Source organism: Abramis brama, assembly GCF_963993115.1.
Source record: "Abramis brama genome assembly, chromosome: 7".
Lineage (NCBI taxonomy): Eukaryota > Metazoa > Chordata > Actinopteri > Cypriniformes > Leuciscidae > Abramis > Abramis brama.
Window position 1 is genome coordinate 5,392,937 of NC_139969.1, and position 23,362 is coordinate 5,416,298.

The 23,362-nt window shown below is 37.3% G+C and overlaps 2 protein-coding genes across 3 annotated transcripts; both read left to right on the forward strand.

The window, feature by feature from the left end:
- The first annotated feature begins 5,570 nt into the window (after positions 1–5,570).
- On the forward strand, positions 5,571–17,089 carry LOC311086368 (polymeric immunoglobulin receptor-like). 2 transcript variants are annotated; one of them, XM_084119216.1, is made up of 7 exons: positions 5,571–5,681; positions 5,839–6,156; positions 12,692–13,000; positions 13,083–13,128; positions 13,427–13,485; positions 14,112–14,177; positions 14,812–17,089. In XM_084119216.1, exons 1-6 carry the CDS (start codon positions 5,636–5,638, stop codon positions 14,129–14,131), a joined length of 798 nt encoding a protein of 265 aa, XP_083975342.1. In that variant the 5' UTR covers positions 5,571–5,635; the 3' UTR covers positions 14,132–14,177; positions 14,812–17,089. The 2 variants fall into 2 exon arrangements, with proteins under 2 accessions (XP_083975342.1, XP_083975341.1); XM_084119215.1 differs by lacking the exons at positions 14,112–14,177; positions 14,812–17,089 and having other exon boundaries at positions 13,427–13,796.
- A 558-nt stretch (positions 17,090–17,647) lies between these two features.
- Positions 17,648–21,565, forward strand: LOC311086367 (polymeric immunoglobulin receptor-like). Its single transcript, XM_084119214.1, has 8 exons — positions 17,648–17,758; positions 18,528–18,842; positions 18,978–19,301; positions 19,891–19,930; positions 20,039–20,172; positions 20,406–20,440; positions 20,563–20,637; positions 20,816–21,565. Exons 1-8 carry the CDS (start codon positions 17,713–17,715, stop codon positions 20,867–20,869), a joined length of 1,023 nt encoding a protein of 340 aa, XP_083975340.1. The 5' UTR covers positions 17,648–17,712; the 3' UTR covers positions 20,870–21,565.
- Positions 21,566–23,362: the final 1,797 nt, after the last annotated feature.

A 23,362-nucleotide genomic window follows, 5' to 3' on the forward strand; every position in this document is an offset into this window, starting at 1 on the left:
TGTGCCACACTCCTAGCCATGTTTTTTAAAGGCAAAAATAAAAGCATACCCCTCCCCTTCTTGCACTGGGTAGTACACCAATGAAATATCACGCTTCTTCAATTAATGCCCTGCTTGGCGATTATAATATAATGTATATAATTCGGGTTATAATACAATTATATTATATTTAAGAATATAAATTCAATTATTGTTTCTGGTCTCTGAAGAGTGTCTGGAACGGCTTATTTGTTAGTGTTCGTTTTTCAAAAGACAATTTATTTTAGATTTGGCCCTGTAGTCACAGCAGTACTGGCCAGTGCATTGTATGTGCAACACAGGTCAGGCTGAAAGCCAATGAGGGACTCTGTCATTGTTAACACTCAGTGAACCGCCAGCACATGCTAAACGCATGGTCAAATCTCTGCTTGTTATCATGTCAGTACATTTGAATATGAAAAGGTTTCTGGCTCAGTGCTGATGAGATGCACATTCGCTGTTTCTCTTTTTTCTTTGTGAACAAATATTTGATTATTCTTTTAACTCTGATTATATTTACCCGCTTAGATCAGGAAACTATATCGCTTCGAGTTCCTCACCAGGTCTCCGGCACAAGTGGTCAGTCCCGAAGATCAGAAGCTGAGGCAATTGGCTAAACATCTAGGATTTTGCCGTAATTCCCACGCGCAACAATCAAAGATATATTCAATAGCCCCCTTGGATGCCCTTCAGGAACTTAATTTAATCGTTTTACCTTAGTAGGTTTTGGCCACCATTAAAGACGCAAGTAGATCAACTTTACTTCTCTTTAATAGCTTTGGATTAGCCAAGCCCGCGATTATTCATGTACACTTATCTAAAGTAACATTAAATTAGAACAGAAGTCATCGGAAGCGTCCAAGCTAGGTTGACCAACCAGCATCTTGCTGATTCTAGTCGGACTAACCCATCCTCTCATCCAAGTAGCCTGCACACTTTCTGATATCAGTTATTAGCTGTCGCTAATCTCTGACGCAACCTTATGGTAATATACGGATCCATTAATCTACTTGAGAAAAACAAATCTCAGAGTAATTCAGAATAAATTCAAACGTAAGAATTTATGATTTTTGTTCAAAGTTCAGAGTTACTGCGTTCTCTGACGCCTTCAATATGAAAAGGTTTTTGTTTCAGGATTAATGAGATGCGTTCGCTGTGTCTGATTTTCAAATTCATTGTGAATCACATTATAGTCACAAAATTCAGCATAGACACACGTGTTTAATTCAGTTTACACAGGGTACATGGCCTAGAATACAACATCTACAACCTTTACCTAAGTGTTCCAAATACACCCACAGCAAAGCAATAGAATACAACATCTATATCACCTTTGCTTAAGTGTTTCAAATACACTTACAGTAAAGTAATCCCGTATTTAAAGAATAAACTTTAAATTAGCCTATGTGCATGTTGTAGCACAAACAACCAAATTGTGTTCTATGTGCACAATGTGTTAAGCACAATTTCAAATTTGAAAATTCACAGAATTATTGATGGTTTCCTGTTAGTTTGCTCAGAATAGTATCCTCAAATATTTGAACAGCTTTACGGTCAAATCAGGATGCACGCGATCATAGCTAGTTACAACGGTGCCTTATTATACTTGTATTACTCCAGCGTGTTACAATGTTTTAGAGTTTATTCTGCCATCGTTTTTACAGACTCGCCACATTTAACCGCTCCTGTCAACCAAGTATCACTTGTGTTTCACTTCCTCGTCTCCTTCTGAGAACGAATCTTCCGTGTGTTGGATATATTTTAGAGATTACTCTGCCATCGTTTTTACAGTCTCGCCATTTTTGCTAATTTTCCCGAATTTTTGACTAGATCGCTGCCTTTTTATGCATGTATTACTCCAGCGTTTTACAATGTTTTAGAGTTTATTCTGCCATCGTTTTTACAGACTCTCCACATTTAACCGCTCCTGTCAATCAAGTATCGCTTGTGTTTCACTTCCTCGTCTCCTTCTGAGAATGAATCTTCCGTGTGTTGGATATATTTTAGAGATTACTCTGCCATCGTTTTTACAGTCTCGCCATATCCCCAACCACCTAACAGTGATAACCAAGCAAAATTTTGCTAATTTTCCAGAATTTTTGACTAGATAGCATATCAAATACTTTAGAGGTTTACTTTTCAGAGGAATTTAAATAAGCCAAATTAATTTTAATTACTTAATTTAATTCCATCTGTGTTAAAGTTTAAGCTTTTAAATGCAATATAGAGTTTGTCAAGATTAGTTTAGGTTTAGTATAGGATATTAATGTTTTCAATGTGGCTTTTGGGCCTACCAGTCAGCCAGTGACACAAAACAAGGGTTAAGCGTTTTGGACGCAGCATGGCTTTAGCATTAGCCTTGGGTGCAGCATGGCTTAGCATTGACAATAGCATTTAGCATTATCGTTAGCCTTGAGCGTTTTGAAAGTAACATGGACAATAGCATTTAGCATTAGCCTTGGGCGCAGCATGGCTTAGTATTGACAATAACATTTAGCATTAGCCTTGATATTTGAGTTTTAGCCTGTAAATCATATCATCCTGTTTTCCCAAAATTTTCTTTTCATAAAACAATGCATCGATCTGCCTTTTTATTTATAAAATCACGTGTTTTCCGATCGTTTACAAACTTAGATATTTCTTTCTGTTGTTTGCTCATTCTCATCACTCAGCCAATACAACAATGGAGAAAACATGCGGCTGGTTTGAAAAAATTTCGGCTCTAATTTACTGCTCTTCATCGAGTAGGCTACCAGAAAATAATTAATAATTTACCAGTTAATTCAATTTAGGTTTCATTTCTTGCTGTGTAGGCAAACAAGGAGATCTTTAAAATCTAATACACAAGGTGTTTCATTCTTCATCTGGCTGCCGCATCACGTTTCTAAACAAAGGGCTTTAATTCCGACCTGTAAACAATGCAAACATTTCTTCAACACTTCTATAAAGGGCAGAAAAAGTTTACTTACCATAGCGGCGGAAGAAAGAGAAGATGTTCAAACCTCGTGTTGATTTTAAAATCACAATACTTTGCTGGAAAGGACGGCTCGCCTGTGTTGCGAAATCACGTCGCCGAGGTCACCACTTGTAAGCTCGCGCTAGATCGGCCCAAAGTCCGGCGTCCGACCAGCGTGGAAGGTCTTAATGTGTTCCTATCCTTTTCTCGAGAGCAAAGTATTTTTTGATTAAATGCAATACATTAATATGTATTTAGTCATTATTTCATCTGACTCCATAAATGAAAGGTTTTAATAATATCTGTGCCTCACTTAAAGTGAGCAAATGTTTGACTATTCCTTTTAACCATTAAATGAACAATGTCAAAATCAGTTAGAATAATCACATGTAACAATTTAATATTTCAGATATCAGAGATCAATTCCACAATCAATTCAAATATCTAGAACATGGTTATACATTGGTTACACCAAATAATCTTACCCAGATTGTAGCCTACCTGAGAGAGAGAGAGAGAGAGAGAGAGAGAGAGAGAGAAACCACCTATTCAATCCACGTCCAGCCAAAAAGAGCCCAGAGAGAGGGCGAACACCTTCCTTTATCCTCTTTGACCAGGTGACATGGGGGATGGGGGAGACCACCCTCAAATGGCTTCTATCCAACAAAAGGGGGGTTGCCTTATCTGGCCTTATCTCTGAAACAGTTTTCTCTAAGCTTCTATAAACCTTATTTCCTTTTATTTTATCTATCTGGATATGAGATATCTGTACCACTCACTTTGAGACATTTCAAATGACACCAAAAACATAACAGTCAATGATAAACATTCACATTAAACCATGTTCTTGTGTGAGCTCTTAGTTGTTTCTGAGAGGAAGTGAGGTTGTATGGGGGACGGTCGAATGTTAATTAGCCAGCAGGGCCCTTTTGTCTCATAGACCAGGCCTTAACCAGTATTTTCAGTCTTACACTAACACAGATTTAGACAGATTTGTGATTGCAAATTAAACTATTAGTCAAGTTCATAACTAGCCTTCTTTGAAATGTTATAATCTTTTTTAACAGTATTTATTGTATTTATATATTTATATTTATATATTTATTGTTCTATTGTCCTGTCTTGTTTTGTAATGTGTAGGGGAGACCTGAAATGACTGTAACACATGTTAATTGTAACGCTTCCGGAACAACACACACAAACACACAAATACTGTTCAATTGTTGAAGCTGGTGCACATTTGCTCATTTTATTCAGTTTTGTCACACACACACACACACACACACACACACACACACACACACACACACACACACACTAATTATGTTAAAAAGCCTGTGTTGAATAAAAAGCTTTCAATATATATATATTTTTTAATTTCCTAATGTTACATCTCACCCCTGGGTGAGTAACATGTATTGTAACATTTCACTCCTCGTTTGAAACTAAGCCACACATTTTTCTGTTTGTGCTGCAAAGATAACAGCCATGTCATTTAATAGCTGACACTTGTAACTAGTTCCTGAATCACATTTTGAACTGGCTTAAAAAAACTCCAAGATACAGACAGAAATGTCAAAAATGTTACAACCATCCCTGATCTGTCGTCTATATAGTTTTTTGCTATATATTCTGGATATACACTACTTTTTTCTTTTGAATGGCCGTCAACAGAGACATCAGTTTTTTTGTCTGCCCATATACTGTATGTATCTCACTGTATCTGATGTCCATGTGGTGAACAGTGCCGGTGGAGCAGAGGTCAGTCTCTGTGTGAATGTGTCGCTTCTTTACTGACTCGTGTGTTTTTGTGGTTGGTTTCTGTCCAAAGGCCACAGTGCAGATTCACACTCACACATTATTATTTTACTTGCACGCTCACTACAGGAACCAATGTAGCCACAACACATTTTTAAATATTCTTGAATACATTTTAAATACATAATTGTGAATTATTTTAAGGAAATATGAGACACTGGGGATGGTTGCAATACTTTTTATCTCAAACTTTATTATAATTTCCCATTATTCTTTGCTATGAATTGTGTTTTGAAATATTTAGTGTTGTAATATTTGAAATATATATATATTGTAAAACCCATGATTAAAAAACTAAATAACAATTAAACACAACAGTTTGGGCAGACAAAAGAACTGGTAAAAATGTGTACCTTGAAATGCAATGTAAGTCGCTTTGGATAAAAGCGTCTGCCAAATGCATAAATGTAAATGTAAATGTTTGTGTTAATCACTTTCACAGTTTTGTCAAAATGGTGACTTGAATAATGTAACATTTTGTTCAGTAATTGTGGGTGAAGAAAGTGTTTTATTTAGTACTTTTGAGTAAATGTTTTATATCAAACTGAACAAGAGAATCTGCTTATTCAGATTATACCACTACTACAGTATCTTTTAACATGCTTTAACCTGTTCACAAAAACAATCAAATTAGCCATAAGTAAAATGTTGATTGTTGTTGTGTTGTGGCTAGTTTGAGTTTGCTGCTGCTACTTTGCTCACTTGCTGACGCTTATTTTATGTGGTTTCAGGCGATGATATTTCTGCTCTGAAACGGAAACAGGAGGAAACAGAGACACTTCAAGAGACCAGCTCCTCTCATGAACACACACTCTACTATAGCACACACACTCCACTATAGTCATGATTTACCTTCTGATTCTTTCTGGGATTTTACTTTACATCTCGGGTAAGAGAATATATATATAATTTTGTTTAAAGTATTACTAAACCATTGTACAGTCTGTTGTTAAATTTTTTAAATGGTTTAAGTTATAATTCTTCTATATACATCATGTGCAGTTTGTGTTTTATGTTTTCTCCCCTACGTTTATTCTTGTCTACAGGTGGTGCTAGAGGTAATACACTAGAACTTAATGTAACAGTGAAATCTGGATCATCTGGCATTATTCCATGTGTGTATGATAAACAACACAAAGAAAACCGCAAATATTTGTGTTGGGGGGGAAATTGGATGACTTGCCATATATATGCAGGAAAGACAGGAAAATTTTCCATCACTGATTATCCAGACCAGAGTATTTTTACAGTGCGATGGGACAAACTGAAGATCTCCGACTCTGGATGTTACTGGTGCGCTGTGGAGATTGGTGGCTATGGCACTCTAGACGCTGGTTATTATTTGTATCTGACGGTACAATCAGGTAAAAAACTTCTTTCCAAATTACGATTTATGAATTATAGTTTTTTTTCTGACAATGCAATTTATTAAAATAGAATATAATATAAATATGAAATAATGAAGCTATAAAATAACGTTAGCCTATAAATAATGTAAAAGGTAAGTGTTGTTGTTGGGTTATATATTTATTATAAATATAATATAATACAATATAAAAATGAAATAATGAAGCTATAAATAACATTGTAAATAATATAAAAGGTAGTTGTTGGGTTATAATATGTATTTCTGTACACACAAGTAAACCGAATTACACCTTTAAAGTATTGGTTTTCAACTTACTCAAATATCTAATGATACATTATGTAAAAAAATACTTTTACTAAATTACTAAGATGCGATTAGTTAGTTTACAGATTTATAAGATTATTTATACTCTTTATCATATAGAAATGGACCATGGCGAACATATTTAGACAGTTTGTGAACCCCTTTTAAGAGAATTTAATATAACTTTCATAAAGTCCAGTACAAACGTAACTGCCACTCATCAACAACAGCTGTCACAGTTGGCGACAAGAACAATCCTCCGTAGGCTAGACCGTCCCATTTAACAACGTTCAGTCTGACCTTCGTGGCCTTCGAATGATCCAGTCTTTGAATTGTGACACAGCAGTTGTTAGCCAACTATGGTCACAAGAAGCAGCAAAAAGAACCGTTTAGGAATCGGACAACATTGGTTCTGCTGTATGTTTCAAGCTTGTTCGACTTGAAGCTGCGCTGCACAGACCGATCGGTGTATGACATCAAAGTACCGCGAGAGCGATTCAAAAGCATACGCTAGCTGCGTTTACATGGACACTTATAATCGGACTGACGACTCAATCGGACTAAAAAACCTTCATGTAAACACATCAGATCCGATTAGAAACTTGTGACATATAAACGCGCACATCAACCCGATTACTTTATTTATCATTCATGTAAACACCTTGTTCGGATCCATCAATCGTATTGATTTCATTCCGATTGTGTCCATGTAAACGTAGCTAGTGTCGTCTGCTAATCGCTCTCGCTGTGCATTCATGTCATACGCCGATCGGTCTGTGCAGCGCCGCTTCAATGTGAACAAGCCTTTTAACTTAATGAAAAGAACCGACTGGTAAGGTCATAAAGCCTCTGTTATACTTTACGCGACCGCGATGGCGCGAGGGTCCGCAAGGGTCCGCGTGACGTAAAAATCGTCATCGGGGGTGCGCGCGGAGGCTCGTTGCGGACTGGCGCGTGCCTCCCATTTTTTGTGACCGCGCGGACCAAGGGCGCGCGTTCATTAGGTTAAAACCGCGAAAGAGATGGAAATAACATGGACGCCGAATTTGAAAAAACGGAAAACGCGTGCATGCTAGAAATAGAACCAATGCCTATTTTTCACGCAAGCCTGTTGGAAGCGTTTCCAGGCAAAATAGAATAGGAAAAGATGTTTATATGTAATTTTGACACGAATACATATTAATAAATGTCATTTTGATGTTTGAAAGTGTCTAGGTTTTGACATAAATGCAAATATAAACTATAAATATTTAAAATATTATCGATTATACTGGCCAGACCGATCTACTGCGCATGCGTTGAACGCGTTTACCGAGCGGACCTCAGCAGAAAGTATAAATACAAGTAGTCCGCGTCCGAGCTGTGCGCAGCTGTCGTGTACGCGTCCAAACTGGAGTATAACAGAGGCTTGAGGCTCGTTTGAGATGCATCTCGCCTGAAATATAGGCAAGAGTATGCGGCTACAGTGAGGGGAGGAGTGAAAAAAGTGCAGGCAAGATAGACGACATGGCAAATAAACAATTCTGAATAAGATACAAATTGACTAATTTTATTTTCTCTTAAGTTAAGGCCAGCAGTCATACAGTCACACAGAGTGGCTGCAGTGTGACAGTGAAGGGAGGGCATCCTTCCTCTTTTATAGTCTTAATGTTATCATTCAATGTTGTTATCTCTCTCTAGGCCAATGATGGTATTTTCAACCATATATGTGTAGCAGATTGGGAATTTCCCTTTGTTTCTCCCCCTGGTGGAGAACTGAATTATCTGCCCAGTAAATTTAGTGGTGTCAGGTAACCATCTGGTGACTAATTACCATGATTGCACTCTAAATAAAAATGCAGCATTCAAATGGCTGGGGATGTTACTTTTTGCATCCTGGTTGCCTGTTCCTAGTGGAGTCGTGTGGTTCGGGGCATTTAGTCTGCTCATTGCGTGATCAGTCACTACACAATTTGAGTGCAGCGAGAACCTGTACAGTCGTGTTAGAATCATTGAAAACGCAGTCGGAAGGAACGTGCATAACAGGCTTGCTTCCAGCTCTGAGCGGTGTAAGCTTATTTTTAATGGCAAGACGCACTGCCCCGGATTACGCTGCTGTTTTGTTTCTATGTTGAATGTTTTATTTTCATTAATGTCTTTGTTTTGTGGTATTTTCTTTTATTAGTAATTGTTATAATCTGTATGATTTGATTTTCTTTCTTTGTTTATATAATTTGTAATTCATGTAAGCGCTCGGGTCTCCTGTGGCCAATAGTAAAAAGGGTACTTTGCCCACCTCTCTTTTTGGGGGTATTGTGTTTAACACTTGAGTGTGAGTTTCTCATTCCCTTTCTAGTGTGCAACACCAGTGTGAGTGGTTAGTTGTAGTGAGCGATTACTGTTTGAGGTGGGGCAGGATTCTTTTTCCCTGTTAGTGTCTTTTGATGACCCAAGTGCTGCCCGTAGTCTTTAAATCTTTTCTTTTCTTTATTTTAAGTACCTTTTTTTTGGTATGTGTCGGTAATGTAAGAGGTAAATGTATTGAAGGTACTTATTAGTGACTGTCATGTGCAAGAACCTTTTTCTGGAATGTGTCAGTAATGTAAGAGGTAAATGTATTGAAGGTACTTATTAGTGACTGTCATGTGCAATAAAACAAAAATTGCTTTAATTTGCAGAGCTGTCTCAGTCCTCTCTGGAAAGAACGAACCTGGGGTTTAGATTTTCTGAGTACTAGTATATCCTGGGGTGAAAGTCCCTAGGTGGCGTAGTTGGCTACTGTTAAGACTTTGAGTATCTTCATGTGAGCTTTTGCTTATCTTAGTTCTCATCTTGCTCTCCGCCTCACCATCGTGCCACAATCTGGCGTAGTCGGCAGGGTCCTTTCCCAGTTGAGGCTGAGACGTTCTACCTAATGTAATTTTGTTTATTTTATTTTTTTTGAGACAAAACAGCAGTAGGCTCCATTAGGTTGGGCAGGGGTGTTGTGAAGTTGTTGTGTTTTGTTTGTCTCTCTTGTGTCCCTCTATTGTCTTCCTCATTGTGTAGCCGTCATGGCAGAGGACTTGCAGCAAGTGTCCCTCTATTGTCTTTCTCGTTGTGTAGCCGTCATGGCAGAGGACTTGCAGCAAGTTTCCTCTATTGTCTTCCTCATTGTGTAGCCGTCATGGCAGAGGACTTATGGCAAGTGTCCCTCTATTGTCTGTCTTGTGTAGCCGTCATGGCAGAGGACTTGTAGCAAGTATCCCTCTATTGTCTTCCTCATTGTGTAGCCATCATGGCAGAGGACTTATGGCAAGTGTCCCTCTATTGTCTGTCTTGTGTAGCCGTCATGGCAGAGGACTTGCAGCAAGTGTCCCTCTATTGTCTGTCTTGTGTAGCCGTCATGGCAGAGGACTTGTAGCAAGTGTCCCTCTATTGTCTTCCTCATTGTGTAGCCGTTATGGCAGAGGACTTGAAGCAAGTGTCCCTCTATTGTCTTCCTCATTGTGTAGCCGTCATGGCAGAGGACTTGAAGCAAGTGTCCCTCTATTGTCTTTCTCGTTGTGTAGCCGTCATGGCAGAGGACTTGTAACAAGTGTCCCTCTATTGTTTGTCTTTTGTAGCCGTCATGGCAGAGGACTTGTAGCAAGTATCCCTCTATCGTCTTTCTCGTTGTTTAGCCGTCATGGCAGAGGACTTGTAGCAAGTGTCCCTCTATTGTCTTCCTTGTTGTGTAGCCATCATGGCAGAGGACTTGCAACAATTGTAGGAGTTGGTAACCCGGTTGGAGGCAGATAATGTACGCCTGCGTCAAGCATCAGCCGTAGGCCCTACAAGTAGTAATGCTCCGGCCCTCAGTGTTCTTTCTACTGGCTTCCCGACCACTGACAGGGTGGTGTACGGCATGGTTAGAAAATGGGCCATTTGCCAGAGGGTGTAATGGGGAGAGAGGAGTTATGAATTCCCAGATGGTTGTGCCTAAATACCACTTTATTTATTTGTTTAGACACTGGAGCTGAGATTTGTGGGCTAGTGGTCCATCGTCGGGACGACGACGCAAATGGGTGGGGTGGATTGTAGCAGATTGGGAATTTCCCTTTGTTTCTCCCCCTGGTGGAGAACTGAATTATCTGCCCAGTAAATTTAGTGGTGTCAGGTAACCATCTGGTGACTAATTACCATGATTGCACTCTAAATAAAAATGCAGCATTCAAATGGCTGGGGATGTTACTTTTTGCATCCTGGTTGCCTGTTCCTAGTGGAGTCGTGTGGTTCGGGGCATTTAGTCTGCTCATTGCGTGATCAGTCACTACACAATTTGAGTGCAGCGAGAACCTGTACAGTCGTGTTAGAATCATTGAAAACGCAGTCGGAAGGAACGTGCATAACAGGCTTGCTTCCAGCTCTGAGCGGTGTAAGCTTATTTTTAATGGCAAGACGCACTGCCCCGGATTACGCTGCTGTTTTGTTTCTATGTTGAATGTTTTATTTTCATTAATGTCTTTGTTTTGTGGTATTTTCTTTTATTAGTAATTGTTATAATCTGTATGATTTGATTTTCTTTCTTTGTTTATATAATTTGTAATTCATGTAAGCGCTCGGGTCTCCTGTGGCCAATAGTAAAAAGGGTACTTTGCCCACCTCTCTTTTTGGGGGTATTGTGTTTAACACTTGAGTGTGAGTTTCTCATTCCCTTTCTAGTGTGCAACACCAGTGTGAGTGGTTGGTTGTAGTGAGCGATTACTGTTTGAGGTGGGGCAGGATTCTTTTTCCCTGTTAGTGTCTTTTGATGACCCAAGTGCTGCCCGTAGTCTTTAAATCTTTTCTTTTCTTTATTTTAAGTACCTTTTTTTTGGTATGTGTCGGTAATGTAAGAGGTAAATGTATTGAAGGTACTTATTAGTGACTGTCATGTGCAAGAACCTTTTTCTGGAATGTGTCAGTAATGTAAGAGGTAAATGTATTGAAGGTACTTATTAGTGACTGTCATGTGCAATAAAACAAAAATTGCTTTAATTTGCAGAGCTGTCTCAGTCCTCTCTGGAAAGAACGAACCTGGGGTTTAGATTTTCTGAGTACTAGTATATCCTGGGGTGAAAGTCCCTAGGTGGCGTAGTTGGCTACTGTTAAGACTTTGAGTATCTTCATGTGAGCTTTTGCTTATCTTAGTTCTCATCTTGCTCTCCGCCTCACCATCGTGCCACATATGGAACATAGATTTGTTCATCATATTCTACCCTTGAGTGGAGGCCCTACGGTGGCAGAGAGCACAATGCAACTGAATAAAACACATGCAGATAGAAAAAAACGGCCGCACATTAAGAAAACATCATCAGTTTTACAGCACACCTGTGCTCCAAATACTCACAACACAACCAAATACAGAAACGCACTGCAAATAGCACAGAACACAACGGAAATGTTTCCAGGGGACCCCAATAAGTGACAAACCCGGCTGGGACATGCTTATTGCTCAAAGTCTACTTTTCTTTTCTTTCTTTTTCTTTTCTTTTTTTGCAAAACATACAGAGATGACATGTTTATGACATACAACTTTGTATACAATACAATATACAAAATGTGTTAACAATATGTTCAATGTCATCAGAATACAAATGAGAAAAGAGTTAACAATGAGCTGAAATAAAAAAGATAGAGAAATAGAACATCAGGGTAAGATATTAATCTATAGTACATCGTTTACATTGTAAAATTTTGTCATGTTATGTTTAAACAAGTTTCATAAGAAATGTTAGGTAATGCAGGGTCTAAAGCATAAACAAAACATAAAATGTATATTTGCAAAAGTTATGTTAACAGCAATAATAAGAAATGTCTGTTGTAAGAACAGCCTATTCAGCTGATGGACACCGTTCTGCCCTTCGAAGGGAGTAAGGCATAAGGATGCTCACGAGCAATAAGCACGTCCCAGCCGGGTTCGTCACCTATTGGGGTCCCCTGGAAACATTTCCGTTGTGTTCTGTGCTATTTGTAGCGCGTTTCTATATGTGGTTGTGTTGTGAACTTTTGCAGCGCGTTTAATATGGAGATCAACTGCAGAATCCGACACATCCGCCTTGCCATACATTATGTGACTGTAACTGTTTAATAAAACCAGTTTTGAATAAAGTGTGTTACCAACCATATAGTAAACACTTACAAATATCAAATAAATCAATCAAGGGAATTTAGATAGGCCTATTTACATTTTATAGCCAATAAGACAGTTGATGGACAAATCTTATTGTCTTTTTGACTTTGTTCAGCTCCTGTTGTGTCTGTGAAGAGCAGCAGTGTATCTGGACATGAAGGTGATAATGTCAGTGTCCAGTGTTTCTACACTTCTGGATATAAGAATGAGCTCAAACAGTGGTGCAGATATAAAGATGAGGGCTGTTACACTGAGAAGAGGACTGACACATCCCAGATTTCATCAGTCCAGATCAGTGATGATGGGAGAAACTCCTTCACTGTGTTGATGACTGGACTGAGACTCAGTGATTCTGGATGGTACTTCTGCTCTGTAGGAGATCGCCAGGTTCTTGTTCAACTCACTGTCAATGAACCCAAACCTTGTAAGATCACAAATCAGTTCAGCTATTAAAATGGAGACACTCTTAATGGCCTAAAAATAACTTAATGTTTTTCTCCTTTCAGTGACACATATTCCAACAACTACACCATCTGACCCCGAGACAGACAAGTAGGTGTACTTTTTGACCATTTAAAGGAATCAAATGCATCTAAATGCTTTTGTAGCCCAAAAACCTGTTGATCCTGTTCCCAAAACTGGTCTAAATGATTTGTTCACAATTTGGACTGATTAGGTATTTTTTAAGGAAAGAAGTACAGGAGAAGAGCATATAAGCCTACATTGTTTTTGTGTTCCACTGAAGAAAGAAAGTATACAGTATACATACAGGTTTGGAATGATAAGACTTGATTGTACTTTCATTTTTGAGTGAACATATTTTTCTCTCTCTTTTTACATTGTTTTGCAGGTACACAACTCAGACATCTGCAAACAGAAATCCCACAAGTGTGAATGAAATAATAACCAGTAAGGAGCAACTGAACTGGGTTAATCAGATCAAATATTTTTTATGTGTTTAATTACCAATTATGAAATGACATGTGTAATAATTTATCCATCAGAAAAAAAATACTCTGGAGACAATCGTTGTTTAGATGCACTGCATACAATGGAAGCCCATTTCAGCCACATACGGGAAAAATAATGCTTTAGTAAATCATAATTATGACATAAAAGTCTAAATTATGAGATAAAAAGTCATAATTATGACACAAAAAGCTGAAATTCTATAAAATGTCAGAATTATGACAAAAGTCTAAATTATAAGATAGAAGTCATAATTATGACATAAAATGCTAAGACTATGACAATTATAACATAAAAAGTCGTAATTACGACAAAAAAATAATTTATGACATTTAAAAGTATGAAAAACGTATAAAATCATGCTTTAGTAATTCATAATTATAACAGAAAATTATGACATAAGTCTAAATTATAAGAAAAAAAGTCATAATTATGACATAAAGTCAACTTTTTATGTCATAATTATGATTTACCAAAGCATTCATTTTCATTATGTGGTTGAAACGGGCTCTCATAACAAACAGCTTCTTTCATTAATGATAACACTCTGTTGTGTTTCTTCACAGTCTTCTGCCTCAGTGGATGACTGTTTGGTAACAGTGATTTACAGTTCTGTGATCTTTCATAAGGCAGTAAGTGTCGTCTTTGAATGCTCTGAATGATTGCACACCGCTGAACTACCGTTTTCATCGTAAGGCAATGTCTGATTTGAACAAGATGAATACTGAGGTCACTCAATGTGCTGCAAGTGCAACTGAAGAAAACACAAGCAAATAGAAAAAAACACCAGCAAATTAAGAAAACATCATCAGTTTGATAACACGTGCTGCAAATACAGACACGTATTTAGCGTTGTGAGTGCGTTTTGAGTTTTGCAGCACATTTTCTTAATTTGCTGGTGTTTTTTTTCTATTTCCATGTGTTTTCTTTAGTTGAGCTCTCTCAGCCACCGTAGTTTAAGCTTTCGATTGATACCTAATTTAAGATGAATAATAAAATATGTGATAGGAAAAAAAGGCAATAAAAAAGAGCACCAAGCATCCCACTGGTGGGACACTGACAGTTAACAGGTTGTATGCTGCTAAAACTGTAAATGTGTCAGCATTGTGTGTGTGTGTGTGTGTGTGTGTGTGTGTGTGTGTGTGTGTGTGTGTGTGTGTGTGTGTGTGTGTGTGTGTGTGTGTTAAATATAGTTGGCTTTTATAAATGAATAATTCCAGTCTTGCATAGAAGTGCATTTCATTTCTCTGCATCTTTACATCACAGGGACATTCCAGAATGGATTCTTGACCAAATGGAGGACAAAAGTGACACAACAACACGTTAGAAAGAGCTGAAACCTTCATTTTTCTTTTCATGCAAGTCCAAATTAGGCCTACATAACTTGTAGGCTTGCAATGTTGTTAGTAGTTATTAAATTACAGTTCATAAAAAAAAAAACAAAGTTATTTTACTTTTTAGTTTACTAATGTTTTGTTTTGAATAAATTTTAATTGCACAATTAATAAGTACATTAAATTCTCTGCGTAAAATTGCTCATATAGCCTAATGCACATCTGTCCTGTAAGTGTGACGCCATCTGATGGTGAATTTTATCTACAGTTTTACCATGTACCTCTTCATCTCAAATTTATATCAACAATTTTTAAAACCAAGTAATGTATCATTCGTGATGCCTTGACCTGTTCAACAATCATCTCATATGTGTGATGTTCTCATTGTAACTTTTTTACATCTCAGTGATGTTTTCGTTTTTTCTTTAAGTTCTGATGTGAAACTTCCTGAAATTTTTAAAGGAATAGTTCACCTAAAAATGTAAATTCTGTCATTAATTTCTCACCCTCATGTCGTTCCAAACCCGTTCGACTTTCGTTCATCTTCGGAACACAAATGAAGCTCTTTTTAATGAAATCTGAGATCTTTCTGTCCCTCCATTGACAGCTATGCAACTACCACTTTCAAGCCCCAGAAAGGTAGTAAAGACATCATTAAAGTGATTCATGTGACTCCAGTGGTTTAACCTCAGTTTTATTGAAAGTGGAAGTTGCGTTGGCTGTCAATGGAGGGACAGAAAGCTCAGATTAACCTCAGAACTAACCCTTTAATATCTGCCTTTAGATGCTATAGAGACCATGCAGCGCCGGTTCTCTGTAATATTCTGCAATTATGGGTACATTAACTAAGTTAAATGCTTTAATCAGTTCAGTCTCGTGTGTATCATATGATGTATTTATATTGTTACTAACCAGCATATATAGTTTAGCAGTTTAATTATGATTTTTATTGGGTATATACTTGTAATTCAGGCATTATTTGAGTGTTTTGTTCTACTGTGCTGTATTCTATAGAGTCTCTGTCTCCCTCATCTGGTTCTGTTTGGGATCTACACCCCTGTAATGGGCTAATGATGTGGGTTGAGATGATCAGTGGAGGCAGGTGTTTCAGGTTAATGAGAAGCCTTAAAAACCCTCAGATTGTGGCGTTCCTGGAGGAGAAGGAGAAGGAGAAGGTATTTGCTGGGTTTAGTCAACTGGTGCTTTGTGTGGCTGTTGAAGGAATCAGTGTGTTTTTATTGAAAGAGTGGGATGATATTTCCCAAAAAAAGCAAGGTTGGAAAAACAATGAGGGATACAAATGCTTTTTGCTTTTTTTGGCTTTATTTTCTTTAGTTTCAAACAGTCAGTGAAGGGTTACTTGTCTTTTTTATCTTCTTAAGCCTGGAAACAAAGTTTCAGTTTGTCTTTCAACATGAGAAATGTGTACCCTTTAAAAATCTGTTTAATGCACTAACAAATGCTTGCCCTCTATATGAACCTGACCAGTTAAATAAACCGTGTTTGAACAGTCTTTTATGGGTTGTTTTAGTCTGTTATACAAATGAGTCTAATTTGCATTGGTCATTATTTATTCTGCTTGTTGAATTACTTTGGATTTGTACTTTGTACATGTTTTTATGGTTTTGAATTTATCAGTGGATATGTATAATTATTTTTTGAAAGTCCTTCGAATTAAGATAAAGCTGTAGAAATTAAAAATCCTGCAATTATTACCCAAGATAAAAGGTACAGACTCATTCTACAATGACCAATATAGTGGGGCATGTTGTCACAATGGATCCTGCTATTTCAAAGCGAAATTTAAATGGTAAACGATTATGAAACGGCAAAGATTTTATTTTGGCCAGCCAATGTTATAAATGTATCCATTTATTTGACATAACTGATAACTGTCACTGTGTCACAACCACCAGCTGAGGGCACTCCATCATTCTGCTTTATCTCACCATGAACTACATTTCCCATAACCCATTGCCTGGATAATCATGTTCTGATTACTTCCACTTGTGTGTTAATATCTTGTTCACTTTTGTCTATTTAACCTCTGTGTATTCACTCTTACTTTGTGAAATGTCTTGTTGCACTGCAGTTCTGAGCGTTATCCTAGTTTCCTGTGTCTTGGGTTTTTGATTCTCTGCCTGTGTGTTTGACCTTTTTCCTGTAATATGTATTACGATTCTGGATTGTCCCAATAAATCTGCATTTGGATCTTCTCACACGAGTCTCTGAGCAATTCATAACACCCTGAAATTGATAATGTATGAAAAGGTTCTCAATTCTGCTTTTTACATTACATACCTGACTCTTGTCTGAATGTGTGTCAGTGATGTTTTGTTGGGCTTGATACCCAAACAAGAATGGAATTGTAATTTTAGTTTGGAGAATGAAATAAGATGCTTGTGTAAATTCTGTTCTGCCTGGTTCGTAAGATGCATGAAGCACACTATAAAATATCTCTTTTTATGAATTAAGGGTCAATAATCTATAAGGTCTTCAGCTTCAGTGTTTTGTACATTAAAATTTTATGTACAAATTTTGTACATTTGTGCATATTTCTTTGGGAAGTGTTGTACTGTAAGGCTGCCTCGACTCTTTGCTTTGATCCAAATCTTTTCAAGTGCATGTTTAACTAAAATACTCTTGTCAAACCATTTCTATAGCGTGTGTGTGTGTGTGTGTGTGTGTGTGCGCGCAGGATTGATGATGTCTCTGCAGACTTCAGTTTTCATTACATCAGTGAGTGCAGAAACAGGAACGGCTCATTATTAGAGGTCAGAGGAAGTCAAGATTTTCATTTCAGGTTCTGTCTTTTACTCATTCGGACGGTCACATGGCTCTTCCTCTGATTCTCCTTGGTGTTTTACTTTACACTGCAGGTAAGAAAGAAATTACATTCTACCCTCAAAACATGCTTTTGTGTTTGTTTGTAGAAACTAGCCTGTTCTTCTGTTGTTTCTTTGTATACTTTGATTGATTTCACTTCTTAAAGACAGCAGGGTGAGCAAGTACTGCATGTAGATTTGATTATAAGTGTGTATATATAATATATTCTACTTTACAGCCACTGTTCAGTTTATATCCAGCTGTATTGCATAAAAAACCTTTAAACAGCTTAAAAAATTAAAATTAAAAAAAAATTCCATTAACCATACAGTTGCAACAATCATTGTTGACATTTTGGAAATGTGGATTGTTGACTTTTGGAAATTTTTAAAATGACAGTTCTATAATAAATCACTAGAATGCTCTTAACACAAATGTACCATTTCATTTGATGTCTATATCCCACTATTTCTAAAATCACCTTCCTCAGACCATGAATTATCACTTTCATATTGTCATATTATGTTACATTATATTGTATTAAACTTAAAAAGTCCCCCTTTCCATATTTCACCTGCTGTAAGTTCAACAACATCAAACACGCTCATAAGTTAATGGAGGCAGGAGGTCAAACCAAATAAAAACCACTGGACACGCTGAACAAATAATTATTTGATGCATATATTTTTTATTTAATTTGAAAATTGTTTTAGCTATTTCGTACCAGTATTATCATTAAAGCTAAGAGTTCTAAAGTAGAAGACTTGTTTATAACATATTTGTGTGTGTGTGTGTGTCTGTGTGTGTGTTTGTTTTCTACAGAAACTTTGAGCATGAAGACATTAGATAATGTAACTGTGAGAGAAGGAGGATCTGTTACAATCCCGTGTCTGTATGACAGTCAGTATAAACTAAACTCAAAGTTATGGTGTAGAGGGTTTACTTGGGCATCCTGCCAAATCACAGCCCGTGTAAACGATACAGGGAAATGGACAATAACTGATTATCCAGCCCACAATATTTTTACTGTGAAACTCAACAATGCAACATTTTCAGACTCTGGATATTACTGGTGCGCTGTGGAGATTCATGCAAAACCAGATGACAGAAAATATTTGTATTTAACTGTTCAACAAGGTAAAGCGTTTTTTTGTTTGTTTGTTTTTTACTTTTCCTCTGTGTGATATGTGGTCTTATGCTGCAGTAGATACCTGATTAGATTTAACAAAATACTAAATCCAACTTTTTTGTTTGTTTGCTGTGTGTGTTCAGCTCCTGATGTGTCTGTGATGAACAGCAGTGTATCTGGACATGAAGGTGATAATGTCAGTGTCCAGTGTTTCTACAGTTCTGGATATCAGAATAAACTCAAACAGTGGTGCAGAATTAAAGATCAGAGCTGTTACACTGAGAAGAGGACTGACACATCCCAGAATTCATCAGTCCAGATCAGTGATGATGGGAGAAGCTCCTTCACTGTGTTGATGACTGGACTGAGACTCAGTGATTCTGGATGGTACTTCTGCTCTGCTGGAGATCTGCAGGTTCCTGTTCAACTCACGGTTCAGAAGGACAATAATACATATAAAAATACATGTAAGTCATTTATTTCAGTAATCTTGTGGAAAAGCATTTAATTGATACAAGACATTATATCTGGACTATGTTATGTATATTTATACTATGGGGATGTTGAATGCTTGAATCTGATAAATGATTTCAAAGGTCCTTACACACTACAACAGCAGAAGAACCAACACTGACAAGCAAATAAATATAGTAAATAATAGGATAAAAAAAAAAATGATTTCCATGTTTTTGCCACAAAATTACACTTTATTATGTACGGAAAGCACATATTCTTTCTCCCGCTCTCCAGGAGTCTCTCTCTGAACGATGTTTTGAGGTGTTGTAACCGTATATAAGCAGAATAATTGACTCCAGCCAATTGAATTATTGAAATCCCGGGTGTGCATTCTTTTTTAATAATTCAAAGGCCCGTCTGCAATTATTCCTTACATAATTCACATATTATAGATGTAATTTCATATTTATAAATATTATTTTATGTTGATATAATAAAGCATATTTGCAATAAACTAGAATCAAACATTATTTTTTAACATTAGTTTTTACAGTATCCTATAACCTATGTGTTTTTTTGCTTTTTGTCCTCCAAACTCAGCTGAGAATGATACAAGCTCTGATGAAGCTGCTCCGTCTTTGTAAGTAAATCCCTGAAACTTGAAATAATCAAATATACTGATTTAAAAAGGGACTTTTCTTAATAATGTCATTGACATTTTAGACCCATAAAATGATTCTATTTATAGTAACAGCAAAATAACAAGAAATGAGACCGAGGACGCCTCGTCTGACCAAAGGAACAGGATTCTTCTGCTGATATGGACAGCTGTGCCGCTGCTGACGCTGGTTTTGGTGATCTGGAGGATTAAACAAAAACACAGTCAGTTCTAACACAGCTTTATATTCAATTCAAAGCAATATTCCACTGCTAATGCCTCAAATCCAATTTCACGGGATTTATTGCATTACCGCATTACATTACCTTGGTGAAAACTCACATTTTAGTCTCCACGAATAACACTTATCTTTTTTCATTTGTATAGCATTTTGCCTACAAGTTTTTTTAATTATTATTTGCATGTGGTTTTATGATGTGATTCTTCCTGTTTTAAGATTTCCCCACACAAGGACAAGACGTCTGTTGTGAGGTATGTGTTTAGGCCTTGAAATATCTACACATCAGACATACACATCTAAAACTGCAGCATGACTTTAGATTCATACCATCTGAATTATGTTTTAAAGTTTTGTTTGCGCTCTTCTTATACAGACAGAAGGTCTTGTGATGTATGACACAGTGGTCTTCAAGAAAGGAAAGGACAATGAACAAAACCAGGTCTTCATTGTAAGTAACACTAATACATACTGTAAGCAATGTTCTAATATAATCTATTTATGGCCAAGTAGGTGATCTCATGATTTTTTTTTTTTCTGTGGAAATGCATAATGTACCATGAGCTTTTAATCACTGGCTCGATGAAATTCATCCCACTCTGTCTTGTGTTTTATTAAATGATTTTCAGAGCCGTCCTCCTGACCAAGAAGAAGTGATTTACAGCGCTTTGAAACTTCACTAATAACAGATGATCTCTGACACACCAGCAATTCACATTATGCATTAAAATCTGAAGTAATGACATATTCGTCTGTTTTAAATCATCTAAAGTTTCCTTTAAAGCCACAAAGGATGTGAGAAAGAAAAAGAGGAATTTCCAGCGCATGTTTTAATGTGTTGTTTGCAGATTGAGAGGTCATGGTTGTGTTAGATTATCATTTTACTATTAAGAGTTTTGCCACAACTGCAAAATGCAAGTGTGAAAGTGTCACCTATATTTATTAGCATGTAGGTTTCTTCTGCTTTTCTACTTTTATTATTAATCAATGTGAGAAGTAAAACTGAAACACTTCATGACCACATCAGAGAGCAACACAATCAGTTTCAGTCAACTTAACATTTGTAACACCACTTCAGAAAAACCTGAAAAAAATACACTCACTTGAAATCTAATAACTCAATATTTGGCTTTGCAAATAAAGGATTTTTTAAGCTGCTAAATATTTTAGCATTATTATTGCTGATGGATTAAAAACATGTTAAAACATTTTCTCCTAATCAAGATTAATATTTGCTGTAAACCATTTGTAGGTTGATTTCCTCAAAAACTGTATGTGGAATGCATGGGATATTTCAATCTGTACATCAAGAAATATTTTGCTTAAGAAATCATGTGTATCATACATAAAAAAATAAATATGCTGTTATGGCTCTCATTCAATGTAATGTTATGGGATTTTTATCACACGTGTGTATACTATATATATTGGTGTATACACATATACAGTTGATATAAAGTCTACACACACCCAAATATTACACCATGTACCATGCCTACACCATGTAACTATTTTGATAAAAAAAGAGTCAATACATCATCAATCCTTCTTCCAAAGCGTGATTTTGTCTTACCCTGATTCACTATGGTTAAGCCTATTATAAGTGTTTATATTTTAGACATTGGTTGTCACTCACCCGAGCGTCGTCATATCCGTAAATAGAGAAAAGCTGCTCCGGCTGCTTTGGTCTGGTCAGAGCCTATCTACGGAGAGCCTGCCCACTCCCTATGAAGTCCTATTGTACCGAATTTTGGTTGTAGTTCCACCAGAGTTCCACTGGGGGCGATCGCCCATGAGTGCAAAATGAATGGGAGTCTATGGGGCAGTGGTTCTCAAGTCCAGTCCTCGTGACCCACTGCTCTGCACATTTTGTATGTCTCTCTTATCTGACACACTCAGTTCAGTTCATGGAGTCTCTCCTAATGAGCTGATGATCTGGTTCAGGTGTGTTAAATAAGGGAGACATACAAAATGTGCAGAGCAGTGGATCACGAGGACTGGAATTGAGAACCACTGGGCTAGACGGCTAACTTTGTCTCTTTCACCCGATTGCCGTTGAGAAATCTCAGATTTGATTGTAGGTTTTGCAAGTTCAACATGGGTTATAGGTCGAAAGTTGAATGAACGAGTACTTATGTCCTTTCGATTTCTTACAGGTTGAGTTGTTGTTGCCCATAACACGCTAGTATTCTGCTAATGAATGCTGATTGGTCAGTGAAGGACTGATTACGACGAGAGATACCGCTTGATGGCATCGTGGCATCCGAAGCGGGACCAAAAAAAAAAAAAAAACTCTTCTAGCACGTGTATTTACCTGTGTCAGCTGTGTTGTCGATGCCTCGAGAGAAAAGAAAGTGCAGAGCGCGAAAGCACCAAAGTGACTGAAGGATTGCCGTAAAGCAGTATCTCTGGTCGTATGATGTGTATGACGTCACTGACACTTTAAAAGACTTTTTAAAGCAAATAAGTGACTCTAAAAAATCTAACACCCAGCAATGTGTAATTTCTTTGCATCTCCTTTCGAATACAGCATTCAAATTACTAGACAAAAAATTATATCCTGAGAAAAGTGGATTTTGATGGATATAGCACCATAGACCTCCATTCATTCTGCACTCGTCCTGTGAGCGCCCTCATGTGGAACCAGAGTGGAACTGCGACCAGTTCAGAAGCCGGAAGTTTACTGAGAGTGGAAGTTCTCCCCTTATTAGACATTCTCTGGTCTGGTGTAGGAGTGGCATAGCTTGTCACAAATATCGAGAAAGATTGACATGGAGCAGCTAAATCTCCGATCTCAGGACAATCACCTCTTTTAAACAAACGCCAAACAATGGAGCGTCAAAAAAAGAACGCCACTGAGCTCATAATAAAAAAAGAATCAACATTTGCTTGGCTTTTTGGAGATTGCGAGACCTGAGGGATTTGAAATGTTGTTGTAAAAGCGTCGCGGAGATGCCCGTTTTTATTAACAGGTAGGCTAGTAATGTGTTTATTGAACAGATAAATTGTCATATGTAGCTCTCTAGTTCATTGTAAGCATAATTGTGAAGTGTTATCTCATCATGAGTTGTTGTAGTGGAAGGAGTAACTTACTCAGCTTCAGACCCTTTTCGTCCAAACTGGGATAACCATATTCATCCGCAGAGTCAGAGCCGAAGCACAGCCAAAACAATGTT

What these genes read in the sequence shown, in the direction of transcription:
- LOC311086368 (XM_084119215.1), top strand. Translation starts at nt 5,636, where the DNA reads ATGATTTACCTTCTGATTCTTTCTGGGATTTTACTTTACATCTCGG. An exon ending in GATTTTACTTTACATCTCGG is followed by an intron (nt 5,682 to 5,838) that starts GTAAGAGAATAT and finishes TCTTGTCTACAG; the next exon opens with GTGGTGCTAGAGGTAATACA. An exon ending in TCTGACCCCGAGACAGACAA is followed by an intron (nt 13,129 to 13,426) that starts GTAGGTGTACTT and finishes ATTGTTTTGCAG; the next exon opens with GTACACAACTCAGACATCTG.
- LOC311086367 (XM_084119214.1), top strand. Translation starts at nt 17,713, where the DNA reads ATGGCTCTTCCTCTGATTCTCCTTGGTGTTTTACTTTACACTGCAG. An exon ending in GAGGATTAAACAAAAACACA is followed by an intron (nt 20,173 to 20,405) that starts GTCAGTTCTAAC and finishes TCCTGTTTTAAG; the next exon opens with ATTTCCCCACACAAGGACAA. An exon ending in GACAAGACGTCTGTTGTGAG is followed by an intron (nt 20,441 to 20,562) that starts GTATGTGTTTAG and finishes CTTCTTATACAG; the next exon opens with ACAGAAGGTCTTGTGATGTA.